This window comes from Suillus bovinus, assembly GCF_016758785.1.
Source record: "Suillus bovinus strain UH-Sbo-P2 chromosome Unknown EDB93scaffold_1, whole genome shotgun sequence".
Taxonomy (NCBI): domain Eukaryota; kingdom Fungi; phylum Basidiomycota; class Agaricomycetes; order Boletales; family Suillaceae; genus Suillus; species Suillus bovinus.
This window is the reverse complement of record NW_024542057.1, coordinates 57,939-82,747: the sequence shown is the minus strand read 5'-3', so window position 1 is coordinate 82,747 and position 24,809 is coordinate 57,939. Positions and strand designations below refer to the sequence as shown.

The 24,809-nt window shown below is 46.1% G+C and overlaps 2 protein-coding genes across 2 annotated transcripts; both read right to left on the bottom strand.

Moving 5' to 3' along the window:
* Nucleotides 1-17,502: 17,502 nt before the first annotated feature.
* Nucleotides 17,503-18,712, bottom strand: EDB93DRAFT_1074222 (uncharacterized protein; the record flags this gene model as incomplete). The annotated part of the gene is made up of 2 exons (XM_041445078.1): nucleotides 17,503-17,945; nucleotides 18,373-18,712. The coding sequence occupies 2 exons, from the start codon at nucleotides 18,710-18,712 to the stop codon at nucleotides 17,503-17,505; spliced, it is 783 nt and encodes a 260-aa protein (XP_041313323.1).
* Nucleotides 18,713-23,209: 4,497 nt separating this feature from the next.
* On the bottom strand, nucleotides 23,210-23,647 carry EDB93DRAFT_1067611 (uncharacterized protein; the record flags this gene model as incomplete). The annotated part of the gene is made up of 1 exon (XM_041444930.1): nucleotides 23,210-23,647. A coding segment is annotated over one exon (438 nt), but the record flags the coding sequence as incomplete, so codon positions are not given.
* Between the last annotated feature and the right edge of the window lie 1,162 nt (nucleotides 23,648-24,809).

Below are 24,809 nucleotides of genomic sequence, written 5' to 3'. Positions count from 1 at the left end.
ACGTGCCTTCTTTTTCTAGTATCACCCTTTGACCAGTTCTCTTTCTGGTAGTATGAGTTATCATCCACTAATATGCATCCTCTCCTCTATATAAACTCGATACCATGTATCTTATTCCTTAACTTGAATCTACTTGGTTCTTGACCTCCTACTCCTAACAAGAGTGATCCTTTCTGCCTAGCCAGCAGTCTATATTCTACTTTCTTATCTGCTCATCGTGGATAAGTCTCTAGTCTCAATCTTTACTCATTGACTTCGTCGACGAGCAAAGCCCCTGTTAACTAGTTGGACTTCCGTCCTTCTAATTAACACAGATCTTATGATTAACCTTCGGGTGTCGTAAGCCTTGGCAGATATGCTTATTATCGAGCCCCCGCTTGACATAAGCTACCCGATGTAGAAAGCTGATTTCCGCTGGGCTCAGCAGAAATCGTACTACCTAGACAACAAATATTTAGATAGATCTTAGCACGACCTATGCTGCTATACTTGCAGAGCAAGTGCGTTCGATCCTAAAGGGATTGCTAATTGGTATTAGTAGTAAAAATGTGTCAGTAATGCAAATAACAAAATGTCCGATGGTGCGAAACGATGTCCGAAGGTACTTATCCAATGTCTGAGGTACACAGACAATGAGGATGCAAGATACTTATGCAAATGACGATGGAGCTTGAATATGATATGAAGTAGTAGCCATGCAGTGCGAAGTAACAGCCATATGGTATGAAGTGGCGAGGTCGCGCCCTCGACTCTATCATAATGTTAATCAGTCCAAAAGTAGAGAAACGATGACCAAGAACAAATGCCCTTCAACTCTTTGATCTCCAACACACCCCCTTGTTTCTCTAATCTCCAACACACCCCCTCAACCCGCCATGAGGGACAGACCTGAACGGTGAGCCACGAATGCGGGACATGGGAGGACTTTAGTAAAAATGTCGGTGCTGTTGCGGTGGGTAGAAACCCAGATAGGTAAGAAGATGCCAGCATCAATGTGCTGTCTGATAAAGTGATAGTGCAAGTCAATGTGCTTCGTTCTGGAGTGATTAGCGGCCTCTGCAGATAGTGCGATGGCACCTGTGTTGTCTGCATAGAGCTTGAGAGGAAGAGTGAAGGCGATCTTCAGGCATTCACAGAAAGATTTGATCCAGAGTCCATCCTGGATCACCCCCATCAATGCCATGTACTCCGATTTTACAGAAGACAATGCCTGGGTGGTCTGTTTCTTTGCTGCATGTGAGATAGGGCCACCATGATAGTACCAAACATATCCTGTAATGGAGATGTGATCCTCGGGAGACATTGCCCAATCAGCATCGCTGAACCCATGGATGGTGCTGTCTGCGTTCTTCCCTCCATAGTGGACCCGATAGGATAGTGTCCCGGAAAGATAGTGAAGGATGCGCTTTGCAGCGGCATAATGACGAAGCTCCGGGTTGGAATTATGTTGGGCAAGCTTCATGACGGCGAGGGCAATGTCAGGATGTGTGTACATCGCAAGGTAAAGCAATTCTCCAACGAGCTTACGGTACTCTGACTGAAGATTGTCGATCTGAGGATGAATGTCCGTGTCTCATCCAAAAGGGAACATGGGGTCCATTGGCAGTGATACCGGATTGCATTGACGAAGACCATGCTCTTTGAGGAGATAAATTATATAGTCTTGTTGATGCATCCACAACTCTCGTGTAGCATGCGAGCGAATGTACTGAACACCCAGGTGCTTGACAACTGGCCCTAAGTCTGCAATGCCAAAGTGTTCTGCAATGCGACCCTTAACCCAATCGAGGAACTTCCTATTGTTGCAGCCTGCAAGGCCATCGTCGATGTGCCACACAATGATGCAGATGATGTGCACCCCCTCGCTATTGACGTGATCATATACAAAGACAGCATAGTCGGCTTCGCAACAGAGGAGTGCTAAATGTGTGAGAACAGCATGCAAGAGCTCATACCAATTGTACGCAGCTTGCTTTAATCCGTACAGTGAAGACAAGAGGTGGCATACAAGGTTTGCTCCGCGTTCGAAGCCAGGTGGTTGCTGCATGTACACGTCTTTGCGTAGCTTGCCCCACAGGAATGCGCGTTTGGCATCAAAGCTGTTGATCTCCCAGTCGTGAGCCATTGCGTGTGCAGAAAGAAGTCGGATGGAGGATGGCCTTGCGACAGGTGCAAATGTTTTGCCGAAGTTGACACCCAGCACCTGCGAGAATCCCTGCACCACCAGGCGCACTTCGTGAACGGGCCCACCTTTCTCGTCCTCTTTAAACTCCAAAACCCATCTGCATCCTATCGCCCTACATCCCTCTGGAAGCTCCTTTAGCTCGTAAACCCCCATCTCTGACATCAGGTTGATTTCCTTGTGCATGGCATTGAGCCAGTCATCTCGATCCGAACACTGCATAGCTTCATTGAAAGTGGAGGGTGGAATTCTCATGTTGTAGTCTGTGGTGAGTGGATTGTGTCGTGTATCACTACGAATGGAGACACAAGCAAACTCAGTGGCAATGAGATTGGCGAGCACACGGGGATAGCCAACCTCGTCCTTGTCTGGAACAATGGTGTCAGTGTCTGTGTTGGCGATGACATCTTGGAGAGAGGGCTCAGAAGGGTTAGGCGCAACATTCACTCCTTCAAGGGGCACTCCCTGAACACGAGCCTGACGTAGCTCATGCTGACGAGCCAACCAGTCACGGTCAGAGGCCAGTTTCTCTTGGAAGATCTGTCCACATGCAGTGGGCAAGCGTGCACGCTCAGAACGACACGTGGTGGAGGGTATTGGTGCAGGGGTGCTTATGTTCAGTGAGGAGGTTGCGGGTGCAGTGGTGGGGGTCAATGTCGTGTCTTCTTCATCAGAATCATCGCTGTCTGATGGGAAAGGTCTGCCAGAGAACGTTTCATCAAAAATGATGTCACGAGAGTTGAAGAAAGTCCCTGTTGCCTTATCCCTACAGCGCCAAGCACGACCACTTGGAGCATAACCCATAAAGTAAGCCTTGCGTGATTTAGGACCTAACTTTTCCTGGAGCTCACTGGGAATGCGAGCAAAGCAGCGTGCACCAAAAACGCGAATGTGAGAGAGATCGGGTTTAGTGTTGTGCAGCATTTCATAGGGTGTTTTCCCGGCAGGTAGAGCACGAGATTCAGTGTGGTTGAATAAGTATGCTGCAGTCAGGGCTGCTTCTCCCCATAGGCTGTGTGGGAGGTGTGCGTGGTTCAGCATGGCGTACATCCGCCCTTCGATTGTACGAATGACACGTTCGGCTCTCCCGTTTTGTTGATGTGAGTATGGTGTGGAGAGTTGGCGCTTGATCCTGGCTGCTTGTAGTTCGGCACTGAGGAATTCCCCACCATTGTCCGAACGGAAAGCAACAACGCGCAAACCAGAGCGAGTTTCCCACCTTGCACAAATGTTCCTCCATGCATCCAAGGCTTGATCCTTGGTGGCCAGGAGCTGAAGATCCAGGATTCCGGTGTGATCATCGAGAAAAACGATGAAGTAGCGCTTATGGTGAGGAGTGACAACCGGAATGGGACCGCACATGTCTGAGTGAATCAACTCAAGAAAGCGAGAGGCAGGAGGGGAAGGGGATGTAGGATGGGGCTGACGTGGATGTTTCCCTATGATGCATGACTTGCAGCGTGACATGGCTTCGTTAGCGTCTAAGGAGAAGCCATGAGCAGTGTGAGCAAGGCGGCGGACAGACTCTCCTCCAGCATGACCCATACGAGCATGCCAGAGATTGTATGTCAGTGGGATACGTGCAAAGGCAGACACCTCTGATGGTTCAGTGACCAGAGGTACTGACTCTTGAAGAGGGATAAACTCGATATCCACATAGAAAAGGTGCCCTGACATGGGCACTGCCCCAAGCAATCCTCCTTTATATACGAGCTCGCAACAAGGAGGCTCACCCCGAAAATAGCACTCCCATCCTTTAGCTAGCATCCAGCCGACAGAGAGAAGATTCAGCATCACCCCGGGCGCATGAAGGCAGTTTGAAAATCACACATGATGTCGGGTACCGCCAATTTTGAGCCATGCAATGCAATCACCATGACCGGAAGTATGAAGTGACCCATGGTTCGCCGTTTTGACGATAATGGGGTCCTGAGTGGAATATGTCCAAAACATGCTGCGGTCGCTGATGAGGGTGCTGGTAGTGCCGGAGTCCAGGATGGTGGACAATGCATGGGCATGAGCTGAGACGTCGTCGAGGTGCTCGATGCTTGCGCATGAAAGATCACATGTGTGTGTGGCCAGCGCTGTGGTGGCTGTAGTGACAGGTGGTGAGTCCAATAACAGCGTGGAGGGAGTATGAGAAGTCCCTGATGCGACCACTGCTGTCTCCTTCTTCCTCTTTTGCCAAGGTGCCTGTCCTGCCATCCCCCCGCCTTCCTGGAAACAATGTTCCTTGTCGTGATCACCATGTCCGCACCCGGTTGTCAGGAAGAAGATGCCATTGGGATTATTCTTGTGTTTCCTCAGACCGGTGATGGAGTTGACATTGGATGCAGAGGGAGTGGACGCAGAATTGGCATATTCGGATCCAGGACCAGGTGTACTGGTTGGGTGAGTGTTGACCATATGTGAGGCCTCTGCTGTGATCCATGCCGTGCAACTCTCAAAGGTCAGTCCGTTCATTTGGAATGAAGCAGAAATGGGAAGTCCACTGTTAAGTGCGGAACTGACGATGGTAGCGGAAAAACTGTCATGCATATGTTGTTCGAGCTGCATGCGAAAGAGCTGCCAGGTAGGGGATGTGGGTAGCCCGGAAAGAAGATTAAACACGGCTTCCTCGTCAGAATAAGTAGCACCCATGCCAATGAGACGGTCACAGAAACTAATATGCTGACCGACATAGTTACTTGCGTCATGTGCGTCCTTCATGCGAAGTGTCTGAATCTTCCTGCGAATGACAAACTGGGAGCTGACATCATTACGATGGAAGTGATCTTTAAGGATTTTCCATGCTTTGCATGCTGTGATTGATGTGTTACGGGGGATAAGAAGGTGAATACTTGGTGCAAGTTTGCAGAGGATAATGGTTTTGGCCTTGGAGTCATTGATAAGCCAGGATCGTATAGCCGCCTTCTCATCATCAGTGGGAGTTGCTGGATTGGCCGCTACAGGCAAGACTGAAGCTGCTCCGAGAATGTCACCTGGTCCAGCATTTTCGGTGACATGACACCAAAGATCGTCGTTCGTTAAGACAAGCTGTGCCTGCGTTTCCCAGGAAATGTAATTGTCCGCCCCAGTTAACTCTGGTATATGGTCGTATTTTCCCATAGTTGAGACAACACGTCAGAGTGAGTTTGAGCGAACAAAGAGAAAGACTTGAGTTGCTACAACGAGAGGGAGTTCATATATTTCCGGTTTCTGTGTTGTTTAAGACACAGGGCTCATAACCTGTAGGAAGTACACTAGAGTATTTTAAATGAGTACAAGAACTGTGTGCAAGAAAGACAAAAATATGTACCTCAGTGTTGGTGAACAACAACTGAGGTACACGGACAATGAGGATGCAAGATACTTATGTGAATGATGACAGAGCTTGAATATGATACAAAGTAGTAGCCATGCGGTGCGAAGTAACAGCCATATGGTATGAAGTGGCGAGGTTGCGCCCTCGACTCTATCATAATGTTAATCAGTCCAAAAGTATGTATTTCTTGCCGTCCTTGAGATATGGAACAGAGAACAGTGCGTCGATATCACGACTGCGCTGCTCTCGTCGAGGCTTGGACGGTTCGTCAATACCTGTGACTTCGATATCGGTAAGAAAGCCTTCCGCATCGACTGAATCGGCATTAGGTGTTACAAGAACATCTAGATGCTTGGGCCCCTACCATTTTTCTCCTAATCCTCCTCGTATCAGCCCTCACATCATACCCTTACCCCGACCTTACCCTTGTCATCCTCGTCATCCTCGCATTCCCTTTCGCCCTCTACCTGTCGCTTCAGCAAAGCCAGTACATTTGGCCGGATCCTTTCGCTGACAAAGCATACCCGTGCTCCGTTTCACCACCTGACTGATCCTGCGGACAGTCCCCTTGCCCTTACCGTCTGGACGGTAACCCATGATATGATGCACGATGCATCCCCTTTGCCCTGTTTCCTTTCTTGATCTCTGACTCGGTGCGCAGTCACACATGCGACTTATACTTAGTTCTGCAGTTGCACGATCGTGCCCCTGCGCGTTTCACTTCTCAATCCGATCTCTGACTCACTTTCTTATCTAGCACGTTCTACCTAGACCGAACGTGCCTTCCTGTTATGGTCTTACCCTTTACCAGTTGCCTCTCCCGGTAGTACGAGTTATCACCCAACGTTTCCTGTCCTCTATATAAACTCGCTACCATGTACTATATTCCCTAACTTGAATCTACTTGGTTCTTGACCTCCTACTCTTAACTGAGTGATCCTTTCTGCCTCGCCAGCAGTCTATATTCTATCTTCTTATCTGCTCATCGCGGATAAGCCTATAGTCTCAACCTTTACTCATCGACTTCGTTGACGAGCAAAGCCCCTGTTAACTAGTCGGACTTCCGTCCTTCTAATTAACGACGATCCTTACGATTAACCTTCGGGTGTCGTAAGCCTAGGCTGATATAGCTTATCGTCTCACACCCGCGTGACATAAGCTACCTGATTTGGACATAGGCGTTAAATCGTACTTGCCGAAGACACGCCAAGTATGACCCCTAACCTTGGGCTAGCCCAAGGACGTCCACAGACCGTTGACGACACAAGCTCTGTTTGAGCGTTGCCAACAGATACCATCCAAGTCGTAACATTAGGTAGGGGTACTACAATCATTTGTTAGTGAGTTAGCGTGATAAGAGGACAACATAAATGTACCTTTCTTTTGCTGTTTTTTCGGTGGTTTCACTGACACCGGGGGGTCTCCTTCTTCCAAGTAGTCCTCGTCAGAAGCAGGAGGCTGTGCAAGGTCGACATCCTCGGCATCAGGACTTTGTGCAACCTGTTTTCGTCCTGTAGGAATTGTCAATGGGTTGCAGTTAGTAAAGCACATAAAACTAAAAAAAAAACTTACCTTTGATGAGCCGTTTGTTGGTATGGGGGCTCACCAGCTGGATTTTGTCGTTGTCGGCCCCATCTAAGTCAGTAGGGTCCAAGATAACAGCAGTGCGGTTTGCGATATGAGCTATTCTGTGGGAAAGAAGCTCTTGATCAGCTGCATTGTCCACACTAATCACCTTTGCTGATGGCACAGCAACCCGTTTAGGACGTGGTGCAGGCGCTTCCTCAGTGTCGGAGTTGATGCGTGGCACCATTGGAAAATAAGGTTAGCCGGGCGATCAGCAAAAAAGGAGGGGTGATCCTGTAGTACAGACTGAAGAAACTATGCATTTTGTCGGATATCACCGCAGGTCATAGATACTAGATTTGGTTGGCTGAAAGCCAGGGCTCAAAGGCCTGGCCCAGGCTTGAACAAACCTGAGGCCAAGCCTTGAGCCTACATAGGCCGCACCCTAAGGCCTGGCTAGGCTCGGCCTAAGTCGGCTGGGCTGGGCCCGGCCCATGGCCTGAAGCCGGGCCTTGCACATCACTAACGATGACCAAGAACAAATGCCCTTCAACTCTTCGATCTCCAATAATTTGGACATAGGCGTTAAATCTTACTTGCCGAAGCCTCGCCAAGTAAGACCCCTAACCTTGGGCTAGCCCAAGGACGTCCTCGACCATTGACAGCACACGCTCTGTTTGAGCGTCGCCAACAGATACTATCCAAGTCGTAACAAAAGATTCAAGTTCCCCTTCTAACCCTCGACATCCATTGAGGACAGAAACAGATACAAGATGACCTCTCCCTGGACACGCAAGTTCTCCTGGGAGCGCGACCCTAATCAGGAAGACCCTGAAGAAGAAGAGGTAGATGGACAGTTTAGCTCTCCCACCTCACTGACAGAACAGTACCACTCAGACAAGGGACTGAACGACAAAGAAAATCAAGGAAACACTCCAACTTCTGAAGAGGACTTTCCAGACGAAGTACCTCCCCAAAACACTAGCGCAAACCCAAAGACAAGAATGTCTAACCCCACCACATCATCCTCCCAGAACACTGTCGTTGTCCGTGCCCCTGAGCTCAAAGCAGGTGCACCTAAGGACTTCGATGGTAACACCGACGACGCGCAATGATGGCTCTATAGCTTGAAGATGTACTTCCTCATCAACAGTACTGTCTACAACAACAAACAGACCATGGTCTCTGTTGCCCTGTTGTTCATGACACAGAACAGCACTAAAGTATGGTGTAAAGAGTAGATCTGGGCTGGGCTCTACTGAATGTGAGTCCCTAGTCCTGAGGGATGCGAGTATGCTTCGTCCCAAGAGACAACCTAAGAACTACCTTGATAATGCAAGGGAAGTCTTATACAGTTAGAGAGTAGACAAGATATTGGAAGAAAACCTCTTTAATGCTCTCCCGTAGTTCCGAGACTTCTTCTGAAGTACCGAGAAACTTGTCCAATGTGACCAAAGGTCGTCCGAGGCTGCGAAAGTGTTGTCCAAAGTAGTGCAATGCCTTCCGAGGCTTGCGAAGGCTGTCCGAAGGTCTATATATGTCGGTGTGTCGATGTGTCAGTATGTCGGTGTGTCGAATAACAGTATAAGACTTTGCGCAACATCTGAAGTCCAGAACAACACTAATCTATCAGGGCTTGAGAATAAACGAAGTGCAAATTTGGCAGCGGTTTAGCCAGACAATCGTTCCGAATGAACAAGGATCAATTGCGCAGTTTACGATTATACTGAGGTGACTCTACTAATTACTACTCGAAGTACAGGAAGTGAAGTGTCCTATCAGTAGCCAGCGAGCGAGATTATATCCTACTTCTGTGAGAGGCCGGAATCCATAGGCAAAACTAGTAGCGAGATAAGCAAGTCCGAACCTATGTAATAAGCCGCGAGGCGTGCAAGAATACAAGTATACATGTAATAAGCCGCAATGCGTGCTGCTTATACATATTCCGAGGCTCCCGACAGGATGCCGATGGGATTGTTACCCATGTAGCACTAAGATGTAGTCAACATATAGTTAGAATAAAGGAAAACACACCAGCAAAGTCAAAAGGACGAGGATAGGACATGGTATGGTAACTTGCGAGGTTTGGATGGGTCTCGGAACACGAGAACTGCCTGCGGAAGGTTCGGACAAGTGCGCGGGCCCTTTGGAAGGTCAAGGGAGGTCAGGGAATGGTATGAACATAGGTATTGGATTGCCTGGTTTCGAGCCCAGCGCCACGGCCATCGTTACAATGGGCTGACAACTTCTATTGCAAAGCTTTCAGCACCACACCCCCCAAGTTTGGGACTTTTGCCAAATTCGAGAAGAGCTTCAACCTTGCTTTTCAACCAGTTGATAAGCAGGTGAATGCCCTCACCAAGATCGCTGAACTTAGAATGGGAAACAATGTTACTGAGTATATCTCTTGGTTCAAAATGTTGGCTACCATCGCCAATATCAAGGAAGGTGTGACGCTCTCACACTTCTTTGAGAAAGGCTTACTCCCGAGCCTTCGAGAAGCAATCTACAGGAAGGAGACACTTCCTGACACTATCGACAAATGGTACACTTCTGTGGTTCAGCTCGATGCTAACTACCGCAGGAGCAAAGCCGTCTCTGCCAACTCCTGCAACCAGCACTCCCGATTCCCCCCTCGCGGCTCCAAATACTACCCAAGCCTAATGTCTCATTGTCATCCCGAGACCCTAACACTATGGATGTAGACTGCACCCTCTCCCAGGCAGAGAAGGACGATTGCTACAAGAAGGGCCTTTGCTTCACATGCAAAGAGCATGGCCACAGAGCCAATGATCCCAGGTTCCACCCGAAGATACGATGTAGAGCGAAGGAAGATACCAAAGGAAAGACTCTGGTAACGACTGGCAGTGACCAGCATAATGACGAAAACTCTGGAGACGATATGGAGACCAACTGGCTCCAAGAAGGAAAGGATTTTTAGAGCAGAGGACCGCAAAAGCAACGTGCATCCCCTCCTTAGATATCCTGTGTACTCATACTGTAGGAAAAGAAAATGAATTATGTGTCCTGGTGACACTTTTCTCTTCCACAAGTACGAAAACCGTTGCAACAACAGCCATCATTGACTCAGGCGCTGGGGAAACATTTATTTGTGACACCTTCGTAAAGAAGCACAATATCCGAACCCACCTCCTGAAGAAACCCTTCTGCATCACCACAGTAGATGGAAGTCAATCTACTGCTGGGAAGGTCACCCGATACTGCATGCTCTACATCCGGCTCGACGGACGAACCATGTGGGGAAAGTTTAATGTCACTAGACTTTCTGAACGAGACAAAATCCTGCTAGGGAAACCCTGGCTATCCGCCATGAAACCGGATATTGATTGGGGATGCAACAAAATTACTATGCGCCCCACACCAAGATCCAGACACGTTGAGAAGCGACTCAACGAAGTTCGAAGAGAATGTGGGGCAGCCCCCTATCAATTTGAAGGTCTTCGACCAATCATTGAAGACAAAGAGGAGGCCCCTTTCAAGCCTCTAAAGACACTCCCCTTGGGTACGGAACACACCCTCAAGGAGATTCGATGCAAGAAGAAGAAAAAGAAGACGAAGAAGGCAAAACCTGCCAAGGAGGTATCCGCCGAAGAAGAGCATTTCAAAATGCCTCAAGAAACTGACGTCATGGAAGACGTCTGGGTAGGGAAGATCGACCCCCTACCTGAAGTCAAGGAAGTTGCAACTTACCCTCTGACTGACAATGAGATTCTTATAGAATACTCGGCCAATGGTTCTTCGGTCAGACTGATCGAGAACCTTACCTTCGACACTCCCCTAACTAGGGATGGGACCTCCAAGACGGAGACCATGAAGACCAGGAAGACTCCCCTTCGCAATATTTGGATCCTTGCTACGGCAAAGGAGGAGTACATAAAAACCAGTAACAAGGCACAAGAATTTGCTAAGGACAAAGCTCAGGAGACGAAGAAGAAACCATTCGAAGAGCTTGTGCCCGAATATCTTCACGACTTCACAGACATATTTGCGAAGGATGGGCTTAACAAGCTCCCCCCATCAAGACCCGGTGTAGACCACCAGATCGAGACAAAGGAAGGTTTTATCCCAAAATCTTCTCGTGCTTACCTGCTCTCTCTGAAAGAAACAGAAGCAGTTAAAGCATTTCTGGACGAACACCTCCAGAAAGACTTTATTCAACCATCAAAGTCGCCTCAAGCTTCAGGCTTCTTCTTTGTAGGAAAGAAGGACGGCTCTCTTCGCCCCTGTCAAGACTACTGGTACATTAACGAATGGACTATCAAGAATGCATATCCACTTCCCCTCATTCCGCCCCTCATCGCCAAACTCAAGGATGCGAAATACTTCACCAAAGTGGACATTCATTCAGGATACAACAATATTCTGATCCACCCCGACGACAGATGGAAGGCAGCTTTCTCAACATCTTTTGGACTCTTCGAGCCAAAAGTGATGTTCTTTGGGCTCTGTAACTCGCCAGTGATGTTCCAGGCCTACATGAACCAGATGTTCAGCAAGGAGATAGATGAAGGATGGCTCATCGTCTACATGGATGACATCCTAATTTTCTCTTCTGACCTTGCAGAACACCAGATGCGCACCCGACGGGTTTTAGAGAAGCTCTGGCAGGAGCAACTCTTCCTCAAACCTGAAAAGTGCACTTTTGACTCCCAAGAGGTAGAGTACCTTGGGATGATCATCTGACCTGGACAGGTTGCCATGAACCCGGCAAAACTCAAGGGGATTAGCGAATGGCAGACTCCATCGACGGTGAAAGAAGTCAGATCCTTCCTAGGATTCTGCAATTTCTATCATCATTTCATCTCCCATTATTCCGACCTCGCTCGTCCCCTCCTCGACCTCACGAAGAAAGACATTGTGTTTTCCTGGTCCACCAATTGTGAAGCTTCTTTCCAGAAGCTGAAACAATGTTTCACCACCGAACCTGTACTCTGGAACCCCGACCCCTCCCGCCAATTTGCATGGGCCACTGATGCATCGCTATTTGCAACAGGAGCAGTCCTCCTGCAAACCAACGACAATGGGCCTTACCACCCATGTGGATACCTCTCGCAGTCTCTCAATGCAGCAGAATGGAATTACCAGATTTACGACCGAGAGCTTCTTGCAGTCATCCGTGCCCTGAAGGCATGGAGACACTTTCTCAAAGGCAATCCCCATCCAGTGATCATCTTCACCGACCACAAGAACCTCCTGTATTTCCGTTCCTCTCAGACACTGACATGCCGGCAAGCCCACTGGCAGCTCACCCTCTGCGAGTACGACCTTCAATTCCATCATGTCCCAGGCAGCAAGCTTGCTGCACCCGATGCCCTCTCCCGACGACCGGATCATGACAATTCAGATTGTGATAATGAGGACATTGTCCTCCTCCCCAATTTGCTCTTTGTTAAACTTATTGACACTGCCTTAGCATCAAAGTTCAAAGCAGCAAATGATAACCCTGCTGATCTCACCATACAGACAGCAGCTGATGCCCTAAACAGCCTCTGCGCCCCCCCCCATGAAGTCTGCCTTGTCAGACTGGCGCATTGACAACAGTATCCTTTATTTTAAGGACCGTGCCTACGTCCCCCCTGACCTCTGGAAGCGCATTCTGGAGCTCCATCATGATCACCTGACTGCTGGGCACTCCGGATGTTCCAACACTGAATGGAACATTAAGAAAAGCTATTGGTGGCCTGGCATGGGCACCTTTATACGACAATACATTGATGGCTGCACTATGTGCCAGCAGATGAAATCCGACACCCATCCGACTACACCTCTTATGCCTATTCCCTCCACCTGTACTTGGCCTTTCTCCCAGGTTTCAGTTGATCTTATCACTGACCTCCCGGAGAGCACCGGCTATGACTCCATTATGGTTGTGGTCGACCATGGGCTTATGAAGGGGGTAATTTTCTCGCCTTGCAAGAAAACCATCACTGCAGAAGGCATTGCTGAATTATTTTACAAAAAGGTGTTTATGCGATTTGAATTATATGACAAGATCATCTCCGATCGAGGTCCACAATTCGCCTCAAAGCTAGCAAAGGAACTCGGACGGCTCCTGGACTACCAGGTAGTGCTCTCCACCACCTATCATCCCCAGACAGATGGGCAAACAGAATGAATGAACCAGGAGCTGGAGATGTACCTCTGGATCTATTGCAGAACAACTCCTAACGATTGGGCCAAACACCTTCCCATGGCCAAATTTGTCCACAATTCCAGATGACACTCTGCTTGGAACACATCCCCATTCTACCTCATGATGGGCTATGGGCCCAAAGGCATCCCTTACGCCTTCCCCGATTCAGCTCTGCCAGCAGCAGAGGACCGAGTCAAGAAACTCGCAAAGATCCGTGAAGAAGCCCTCGCATGCCACAACCTTGCGCAGCAGCGCATGGCAGAACACATGTTCAGGTGAAAGTACCAACCTTGGAAGGTTGGGGACAAGGTGTGGCTATCTGCTGCGCATTTGATCACTCACTTCCCTTCAAAGAAACTTGCACTGAAACGATACGGACCCTTTACCGTTAAACAGGTCCTTTCCCCTATCACATTCACCCTCGAACTCCCTGCCACCTGGCGAGTTCATCCCACGTTCCATGCATCAGAATTATCCTCCTATCAAGAAACGGACGTGCATGGCCCGAACTATACAGAACCGCCACTGGACCTGATCGACAGGGAAGAACATTACAAAATAGAAGCAATCCTCCAACACAGGGGTACCGGAACGAAACACCGATACCTGGTCTCCTGGGTTGGCTACCCACCCTCTGAACGAATGTGGCTCCCAGAGAAAGAACTGAAGTCCGCAGCGGAGCTGCTCAAAGACTATAAGAGGAGACTCAAGCTGATGACAAAACTCCTCAGTTGTTAACCAGCTACCACCATCCGCATATCTACCTCTTCGTCCAATACCTCCTCCCTCTCCCTCGGTTCCATAGCATCTATCATCGAACTCATTCATGAGTCCACCGTTTCTTTCACGCAGACCCTGGACTCTCAGAAGGCATTCTGGGAGGCTGTTATTCTCGATGCGCAGTACGCGCTTAGACTCGACAGTTTTATTGACCGTACCAAGGACACGGTTCTCCTGGAGCTTGTCAATGCCTTTTGGGCAATTGACACTATCACTTTCACAGCCGGACCACCTGGTCCCTGTTCCCCTCACCCGATCACCCGATACTCTGTCATGAAGGCCAAGAGGTCCCTCTTGAACCTTCTAGCATCAAGAAACTTTGGCGACACAGTCACCAAGATAGAAGAAGAAATTGCATACAACCAACCGCCTGTACAGGCATCTGTTGTTGAGCGTACTGCCAAGTGCAGTGCTCCAACCTCCCACTCTGAGAAACCCAACCTCATTCCCACAAATCTAACATCAGAAGAAATTGACAGAATGTTCGCTGAACACGAAGAAGAACAGTACAGGATGATGTCCAGCGACGAGCTCGAGGAACTCCGAGCTGCCATCATTAACGATGAAGTAGTAGCCAACAATCTGTTGCCTACTCCCTACAAAGGGAAGAAGAAACACAAAGAAGAAAAGTCGAGTAAGGAAACTCGCACATTCCCTTGGAGGAAGACGAACAAAGAAAACAAACCGAGCTTGGAAGCTCATCTCACCACACCCCCTCCCGATTTCACCTCCACTGAAGACATACCCTCACTGTCTATCAGATCACCCGCTATGAGGAGTGACACCCCCATCCCCATTCCTCCACCAAAACAATCTCCCAGATGAAGCTGATGATTGAACACCCAGTGCATCCTTGCCCTGGGTCTCCCCATCATCAAACATGTACCGGGCCAAGACCTCACTAGGCAACAGATACTCAACGACACCCACATTAGAGCGACCCCCCAACCGTACCAATGCAATTTTAAATGCAGGGTCTGCTCTCAGTACGGCCACAAACAACAGCAATGCGAGTGGTACTTCTGCCGCATTTGTGGTCAGTTTGCCCCTGGACATCTTACCCCCTTCTGCCCCCGTCTTTGTGGCAAGAAGATCCTTCGACGAGGAGTGTCCTCAGAAACATTTTACACCGACATGTGTCAGCTGGAGGCAGCCTATGACCATGATGCTGCATGCCTCGAACAAGACAGAGAAGAGAACACCATGGAGGCTATCGAAGCACTCCGTGATCTTGACTACGACCCATCCTGGTATGACAATATGGATAACTGAACTCGTTGATTTCAGTCCTAGAAACTGGGGTAATGTTACAAGAACATCTAGATGCCTGGGCCCCTGCTATTTTTCTCCTTATCCTCCTCGTCTCCGCCCTTGCATCACACCCTTACCCTGACCTTGCTCTTGTTATCCTCGTCATATCTTATTCCTTAACTTGAATCTACTTGGTTCTTGACCTCCTACTCCTAACAAGAGTGATCCTTTCTGCCTAGCCAGCAGTCTATATTCTACTTTCTTATCTGCTCATCGTGGATAAGTCTCTAGTCTCGATCTTTACTCATTGACTTCGTCGACGAGCAAAGCCCCTGTTAACTAGTCGGACTTCCGTCCTTCTAATTAACGCAGATCTTACGATTAACCTTCGGGTGTCGTAAGCCTTGGCAGATACACTTATTGTCAAGCCCCCGCTTGACATAAGCTACCTGATTTGGACATAGGCGTTAAATCTTACTTGCCGAAGCCTCGCCAAGTAAGACCCCTAACCTTGGGCTAGCCCAAGGACGTCCTCGACCATTGACGACACACGCTCTGTTTGAGCGTTGTAGAAAGCTGATTTCTGCTGGGCTCAACAGAAATCGTACTACCGAGACAACAAATATTTAGGTAGATCTTAGCACGGCCTAGTCTGCTATACTTGCAGAGCAAGTGTGTTCGATCCTATAGGGGTAGCTGTTTGGTATTAGTTTTGATAGTTAGTTATCAGTAATAGGAAGATAATCCGAAGCTAAGAACTGCTTGTCCAAAGGGAAACTGTCGGGTCCGAAAATATTGGAGTCAGGTTGGGCATCGGACTATGCATTGGACTGTCAGGAATGTGTCGGACGGTGAAGGAATGTGTTGGAAGTATGTTGGAATGTTGGTCAAATGAGTGTTGGATGTGTCGGAATGTTTTGGAGAAAAAGAGCGGATAGATATTTTGCAATACAATTAAGTACTACTAATATCCAATGACTTCCATCCTACTACTGAGTAGGGAAAAGTAAGTAATGCAATAGGTAGGAAGTACTAGATATTAAATAGTGTCTATGTAGGATTTCGGAGTGCATTAGGCGAAAACAGTAGTGCAAAATCGGGTCCGAATGTATGTAAAAGAGCATGTGTACTGCACCTTTTGTAGATAACATGTAATAACACTGTCTGTAATGTTCAGTGATGTGAAACAAGTAAATACGCACCAGTGGGGGTAGATACAACTGGACAGGACATAGGGAGGACGAGTCTGATGCAAAAATGTCAGGTCCGAAACTTTCAGGTTGGGGTCGGGCATCAGGATCGGGATCGGAATGTCGGGGATGCGTTGGATGAATACTGTTTAACATGAGTATCAAAAACACGGGTTTTGAGCCCAGCGCTGCGACTATCGTTACAGCATCGCCAACAGATACTATCCAAGTCGTAACACACACTCCAGCTCTAATCCCAAGGATATGTCTTGCGCAGTAGCGCTTCATATATTTTACTTTGCAGATTCCACATGCAGCCACTTGCACTTCATGCGCACCACACATCCGTGTCAGCATCGTCCGCATACCCGTCCACCTGTCCTCCCCATGTCCTTAGATGTCCATTGGTGCGTTTTCTCACTATATTTCCATTTTAACTAATTGTTTCCATTGCTAATTCTCGGCCTAGCGCTACGTGCACAGCCAAGACCCTATTACCTATCTCGTGTACTATATTTAGCTTGCTTGGCTCACTACATCGGACCTGTGTGCCTAGTGCCGCTTAGCTACTTTACTTATACTATCTCTTTACTTTATTTTCTGAGTCAATTTTCCACCCACTTTCTGTATGTCTCTAGATACTAAGAATTTTACTCGTTGATTGCAAGTGACTATCTAAAGTTGCGCGCTTCGGTTCTCGGTCTCGGTCTTAGCATCAGCCAACCATAGTTGGGGTGCTAACACTAGTCTTGTCTTGTCTTTCTCTTGCTTCTCTTGCTTGCTTGTCTCTCGCCTTCGCTCGCGCACACTATCTTCACGTCGTGCACCTCGACCTTCGCCTTTCACACTCGCGCGTCCGCCTTTCGTACATCGCATCGTTTCTGCTTCGCGTGTTACTTAGACTTAGTACTTCATTAGTTGTTTGGTGTCCCTCTTTTTACAAAGAGAGGTTTCCTTTACTCAGTTAGCTGCCCTTGGGATGACGATTTCACTTGCGCCTGGGTCTATCTGTGTTTGCTTAGCTTAGCACCAACTTTCCCCACAGTTTAGATTCCTCATCTTCACCATGATTAGCTTACCTCTGCATGCTGGTGATAGGGACAGAATCCAGCGCATTAACCACATTAATCTCTAGGTCACTATCCTTCATTGACATGGGGTAGGTGTGATAAATCTGCTTCGCAAAACTCCAGCACTGCTTGATAAAGTTCAACTTGCAATGGAACTTCAGAAGAAAAATGACCTGAAAACCCCTAGCCTTGCAAGTGGTCTCCAAGAATGACTCGACATTTGCGAAATCAGGCTGACAATAGAGAATATGATGGCAGCAGCAATCTGTTGCTCCAGCTGCACACTCAAAGTTTTTACACTGGGCCTTCAACTTTGTCACATCAAAACCATGTTCTGTCAAAATGGTTGCCATGCCTTTGAACAGGCCTGACTTCTTGTGCCCCTTTGGCCAATAAAATTCCTGGGGTGCTCCATCATGGAAACCATCGGCCATGCGGACTTTCTCTGCTTCATCAGCTTCCCATCAGTGTTACAATAACATTTATAACCCTACTTATTTCTCTTTCTTGGAATCATAATTGCTGCTTCTAGAATATCTCTAGACCAGTTACCTTGCCGCCATCCCTAGACTCTTCTAGACCTGGCTAGATTCTCTTATCTGATGGCCACCTCTAGACTCGGCCAGATCTCTTATCAAGCGGGCTGTCCGCACTTCTCTTATTTCTGATTATCTTGATTGTTGCTTGACTACTATCAACATGCGCAGCATGAACAGTCTTCTAGACAGTTGACTGCCAACCTACTTCTTTGACAGGAAGGGGCTCTGCTGGTTGACTGTGGGAGCCAGTCTTGTACTAGACTGCAGAACACTCTCTTTTCTTGATTTCTCCTTTATTGGAGATAAGAGAGTAGACCTATCCAAGTTCAATATTACGCCATGTATAACAATTAGGGCCACAGATCAATTTTCCTTGTGCATCCTGTACTGGTGCGTCAACCCCCCAGTGTCTGCAACCTTTCAGCATCTGATAAGCAGATATTGCGCTATCAGCTCTTTTCTGGTGAGTCGAGGCATTATCAAAAACAAAGACATGGTCATCATCCTGATAATCTTTTTCCAAGATCATCATTGCTTTTTCAGCATGCCAAATGATTTCCTTATTGGTAAAATACCCGATCCTCGCTTTTCCTGCACAGAAGAGGATGCATGCCAATTGTGTTCCATCGCGCGATCGTAACCAGCCATAATCTGCAGATACAAAGTCTACTGCCATGAGAGACACTCCCTGTCCTTTAGGCTGTGGTGTGCTTTTTTCATCTTTATGTACCCATTGCTTTTGGCAATGGTCATGTGCATAGAATGTGGACTTGTCATAGAACCATACCACAGTACGTCTTTCTGATATCGACTGTCCCTCATCAAGCTTCGCAGGATCCACAGATAACCATTTTCACATTTTTGATTCCAGTGCATACCATGCAGGTAGAAATTTTTTCTGTCATTAGTTGACAATATTCTCTTGTTTGTGACCGTCAACATATTGCCCATTTAAGGTTTTGATCACTGCGGCCATACTGCCAGATATCGTCATGAGCACAGGCTCAAGTCTTGTTCTCAGATATCCTCCATCATTATTTAGCTTATCCAACACCCAATGCCAGAGTGTCTCTGTTCCCAATCCAAGTCAGTCCACATATTGCCTACTTGAAGTTTTGGAAAAGACATACTATCAGTTTGTTGATTCACTACAGCCCTACACAAAGCATCCACCATGCTATCTGCACCAATGTTGGTAGGTAACAACGACATCCTGAATGTGGTCAGCTTCATTTCCTGGATGCACCGATCCAATATCGCTTGAGTGCTGTATGGGATGAATGTGAATTGTATAGACATAGACGAGCATGTTTGTGTCTTAGTGCATTTAGTGCTCCAGGTGAATACTTGCTTTTTGGGAACTTGATGACAGCAGTAGGGTGCAGCAAGGGCTGTGTGTTGGGAAATATCATTGAAAATCTGATAGGATGAGTGAGAAGGACCAGAGAGATTTGGATAGGATGATGAGTTGTCAAATGCAGGTAAGTTCACAAATGGAGCTGGAGCCTCAGACTAAGACTTACCATTCTGGTCAGTCTGATAAGTCAGCGCAAGGAGGGACAAGCTTGTATGGGCAGTTGGGCTAGGGGGAGGCTGCCAGGTAGCAAAAAAGTACTGTGAACTTGAATGATAGTATAAATGCTGGGGTATGGGGTGGGAAATAACAGGCTGAGGCAGGCTTTGCCTGGAGGCAATGACTGCCAGTACAATTAAACCTGATCAGCTGTGGCTAGCTGATAATTAAGGCCCTACAGTGACGGGAACCATGATTGGTGCTACATCTCAGTAGCTGGCCCATAATTACTTTGCAAGGGCCATAAGTGAAACCAAAGTCCAAGTGAGGACCAGGAGGCTCATGTGTGATGTATTGCTCATTGTTGTCAGCCTGCGATGGCTGATCACCCTACCAGTAGCAAGTAACAGTCAAAAGATTATCACTCATATTGAAATATAAACTTTACAATAAACTCAAGGTCAAGCACATGAAGTCATTAATTAAATTCACTGATTAATTGGCAAATGTGGAGGGGTGACATCATTTGCAGTCACTGTAACTTTCCATCAGCATGACAACAAGAGCATGAAATTGCTCTTTCTATTTTTACCTCTTTCTAGATCAATCTCATTAATCATTCATTTGCTGAACTGTTCTGTGATCCAGGAATAGACATACTATGTCCTTTAGGTATGAATAAGTATTTTGGCATTGTAGAAGAAGATCTCAAGGACTCTAACCATGTGTCCAATTCCCTGTCTGATGTACCTGTGTCTATGCCCCTATAGGTCTTAGAGACTATGATACCTGATTCCGAGGCTGCTGAGATCTAATGGGTCTATATGGGCACTGAAGAGGATAATGAAGAATCTATGTTGACTCTTGAAGAAGCTCTTGCCACAGAATATATCTCAGCCAAGCCTGACACTTCATCCCGCCCCATTTTGACAGATCCTTCTATCCCTGCTCTCATTCAAGGGCCTGGTATTCATGTCAACAACTACCTACTCTACAAAGATAATTGGATACACAAAAACAAACTATTTTCTGGCTCATGATTAACAAGGAGTTCATGACCAAATTATTCAACCAACTCAAGCATTTACATGACTATACCAATGTCAATAAGAGTATCAATATATGTGCTGGATGCATCACTGATCAAACCTCATTTCTCATCAGCGATGTATTCCTCACTATCCTCCAATCAGCTTATATAATATCTATTGCCATTCTTTGCACTATTTTGGTCACTCTTAATAATGTTTCTTGATCATCAATAAACACAATGACAATAAAGGCTTCTCGTTGTAAGGATCTGATATCCTATACACCCCAACCATGTCTTCAAAACAAAATGCATAGACCTTGCACTGAGATACACATGACTCATTGATGTGAAGAAGCATTACACTTCACATCCAAGTCACACAGATACATTTTCTTTTTTATTGTCCCTCATTATCTCACTACTGTCAACAGCCAGCATGGCCTTAGTCCCTTTTTACAACATACCCTTTATTGATACCAACTGTCACAATAACATTTAACTCTCACTTATTTTTCTCTTTCTGTAACCCTAGCGCTAACTCTAGACTCATCTAGACTTGGCTATTCTCTTATCAAGCGGGCTGTCTACACTTCTCTTCTTTTTGATTGTAACTTAACTACTATCATGTGCAGCATGATTGTTTCACCTATCTTTGCTATCTTGATAGGTTGTACTATTTCCCCATCTCTATTACCTTTCTTGACATAGCTGTGCTGCTTCCTTTTACCTATATAAACCCCATGTACATCAGTAGTATTCCTTAACTTAATCTACTGGGTTTTCCCCTTGAATCCTGTTCTATAAGGTCTCCACCCTTATAGTTTGATACTTGATCTCTAAGACAGTCACTCGCTATCTTAGTTTGAACCCTTGATAGGTAGAAGCGCTAAAACCACTCACTTAAAACTATAGGTAGAAGTCGCCGTTGAGCACTTGCCTCAGAACCTAGATAGAAGCCATCATGCTTAGAACCCTTAAACCAGAACCTTCCTTGTACTAGGAGTTCAGAACATGCTGTCAACTAGACTGGTCTATCTTTGACCTTTAACAGAAGAACTATTCCAGTCGTAACACTAACCCTCATTTCTCTTCTTTTTATCACTACTATTTTATTATCAGTTTGTCCCTTCTAAAATCTGTCAAAACCACTATGAAACTCTTGTCATTCTACCAAAACTGAACTTGTTTATACTATCACTCATTCAGTATATTGTATGCTCTTTTTACCTGCACTGGCCCACTCTATCAGGCTTAATGCCACTTACTTTCTGCCTCTATTTCATCTAATTATTCATCAAACCTACAACCGAGGACCCTTACTGTTTTCTGCATATATACAGTACATGTACTCTGATTTCCTGCTTCAAGCACAACCAAAAGTCTTATTAAAGTATCATTACTAACATCCATCTCACTCATAAATATCTATCTTCTGTATTTGTGTCTCACTTTCATTCACTCCCACAGCGCAAAAAGGTAGGACCAAAGGTCAAGACTTGTCAAAAGCTTCTGTAGAACTCTTAGCCTAATGTTAAATCTGCTGCCAAGGAACTCACAATGAGTATTAAACAGAATTAGAAACAAATGTCCTTGGATTTCAATACCAAGTCCTCTATTCAATAGCTAAAGCCTATCTAACAAATAAAAATTCTGGCTCAGTATACTACTCAGATGTATGAGGTCAAGTAAACAATAATCAACTTCTGAAGTCTCCCCACTAAGCTACTCTGAGCCTTTAGAAGACATAGAGACAACACAAAGAATCAGAGATAAGGCTTAAATGTATTTGCTAAAATCTAGAACATGTTAGTAACAGCAGCAAGAAACAAATGCTCAGAGTATATTCACTAGAATCTATAACACGTTAGTGATACAACAATAAACAAGTGCTCAGACTGTTAGCCTTCAATGGATAGAGAGAGTGAAACAGATAGAGTGAAACAGATCCCAAACTAGAGAAGCAGATATAAGAGAAATAGATCTCAGACTAAAGAAACAGATAGTGAGAAATAGAACCCAGACTAGTGAAACAGAGATAGAAGAAAATAGATCCCAGACTAGAGTGAAATAGAACCCAAGCCTAGAGAAACAGAGATAAGGAAATAGATCTTAGACTAAAAAGAAATAGATTCCAATCCTAGAGAAACAGATAGAGAGCTAGAGACAGAGACATGCACACACACACAAACACTCAGAAAAACAAGAGACTTCTCAAAACAAATAAAAGAAAATCAACCAGGCCTTGCTGGTTGTTGAGCACAGTGAGCTCAATGGCTTCTACTGTCTCATCAATGTACCTGACAACCTTGAACAGCTCTTCGCTGTTGTTGCTGATGCTGATCACACAAGCCTCACTTGCAATTTTATTAAGGTGATTCTGAGGAGTCTGATTGATTGCATTTTCAGGCCAAAATGGAGGTCCTTATATAGACAACTCTACGTGGCTATGCTAATTTATTCTCATGTACCTATGTATATTCAATTGTTGTTTTCTCATGTATCTAGATATACTACATTATTTGTCATAGATCATACTAGCAGGTAGAACAACAAAGTCTGCATGCACCAGCATTTGGAGATAAAACAGTTACTGACACTGATGGACTTGCAACTTGGATACCAATACCATGCCTGCCTGAAAATGCAGGTTGCAACTCAACTTGATTTAACCAGTAGAGATGGACAGCATTGATGGTAGCATGAGTCTGCCACCGTCTTCTCAACTCTACAGCAAGTGGGGGATTTGTGACAACAAGTTGGTCTATAGTTGCATTGGTCTTGATTTCTTTGTCATGTATTGCTGTGCGTAGACATCCGACTTCAATATTGAGATGCTGTACTTCTTCCCGAGCGCATTGAAGCTTGAAGTATTTCACTGTGGCCTCGTGATGAACAGGTGTAGTCCAGTCAGCATCTCGAATGTCAGTATGTGAGTGACACAATAGGTCAAATTCGCCTAGGAAGCTATACTCGACAATGTCTTTCCATGCTAGTTTTGGCCTAGGTGGGACCAAAGCGGCAGCCTGAGTGTTGTAACATTTGATAGTGTTCCAAATAGCATCTGAATGTCATTGAAGCACTTTGCTGATCTGTTGACATAACTTGTAACCTGAACACACTGCAATTAAATTCTAAAATACGTCAAAGACAACATACTTACCTGTTCCTGATAATGAAAGTTTGGACAGTTCAAATAGATGCATGACTACAAGGTGCTCAAGTTCATTGAGCACTGAACGATACTTCAGAAGTAAGGCTTCTTCTCAAAACCGATTATAACATTTGCCTCCAATTTCCCAGCATTTGTTGATTCCAAGTTGAACCTCCAAATGTCCAGCTAACTGTTCCGTGTTCTGTAGTTTTGAAATATGCTGTATCGACATGGACCCAAGCTTGGTTTAAAGCGAGGTGCACATCACTTATGCTGCCAACATGAATTTTAACCAGTGAGCAATTGGCTGCTTCTTGGTGTAATAATAGTTGCGGTGCTAGGCTTGGAACCATGGTTTTTCATATTCACGTCAACACCCGAAACATATGTGCACATGTCCAACGCACTTTCGCACATGTCCGAGCCACTCTACATCAGATCCAGCACATCAGACTTTCGGACATTGCATCGGCCGATCGCACTTTGCGCGCACTTGTCCATCCCGTGTCCTGTCTATCCAAACTAGCCTCACTAGGTGCGTAGTTATTCCTGTGCACATTTTCTAACATTTGGACCGCGTTATTACATGTCCGCAGCACCTTGTGTCTTATTACATAGGACATCAGACCCAAAATATATCACTACTATCTTCGCCTGTAGTATTCTGAATTTCTACATACTTACTTAAATATTCTGTAGTGACCCATAGCAATTATCATCCAGTAGTTAGGAGCTATTTCCCGACTCTGCAGATCACCCAGAATATTCTCGTAGTTCTTAGTTGCATTGCAAAATATTACCATTCATTCACTGTCATACTCCGTCACTCATTATACTTGCACATACCGCTCACAATCCAACACTCGTTATAAAGTTTCCAACCTATTATCATGAAGTCCGAAAGTCCGAAATCTCGGACATCCCACTTTGGCTTCAGACATTGGATAAGTACCTTTGGACATTGTTTCGCAGCATCAGACATTTTGTTATTTGCATTACTGACACATTTTACTAATACCAATTAGCAATCCCTTTAGGATCAAATGCACTTGCTCTGCAAGTATAGCAGTATAGGT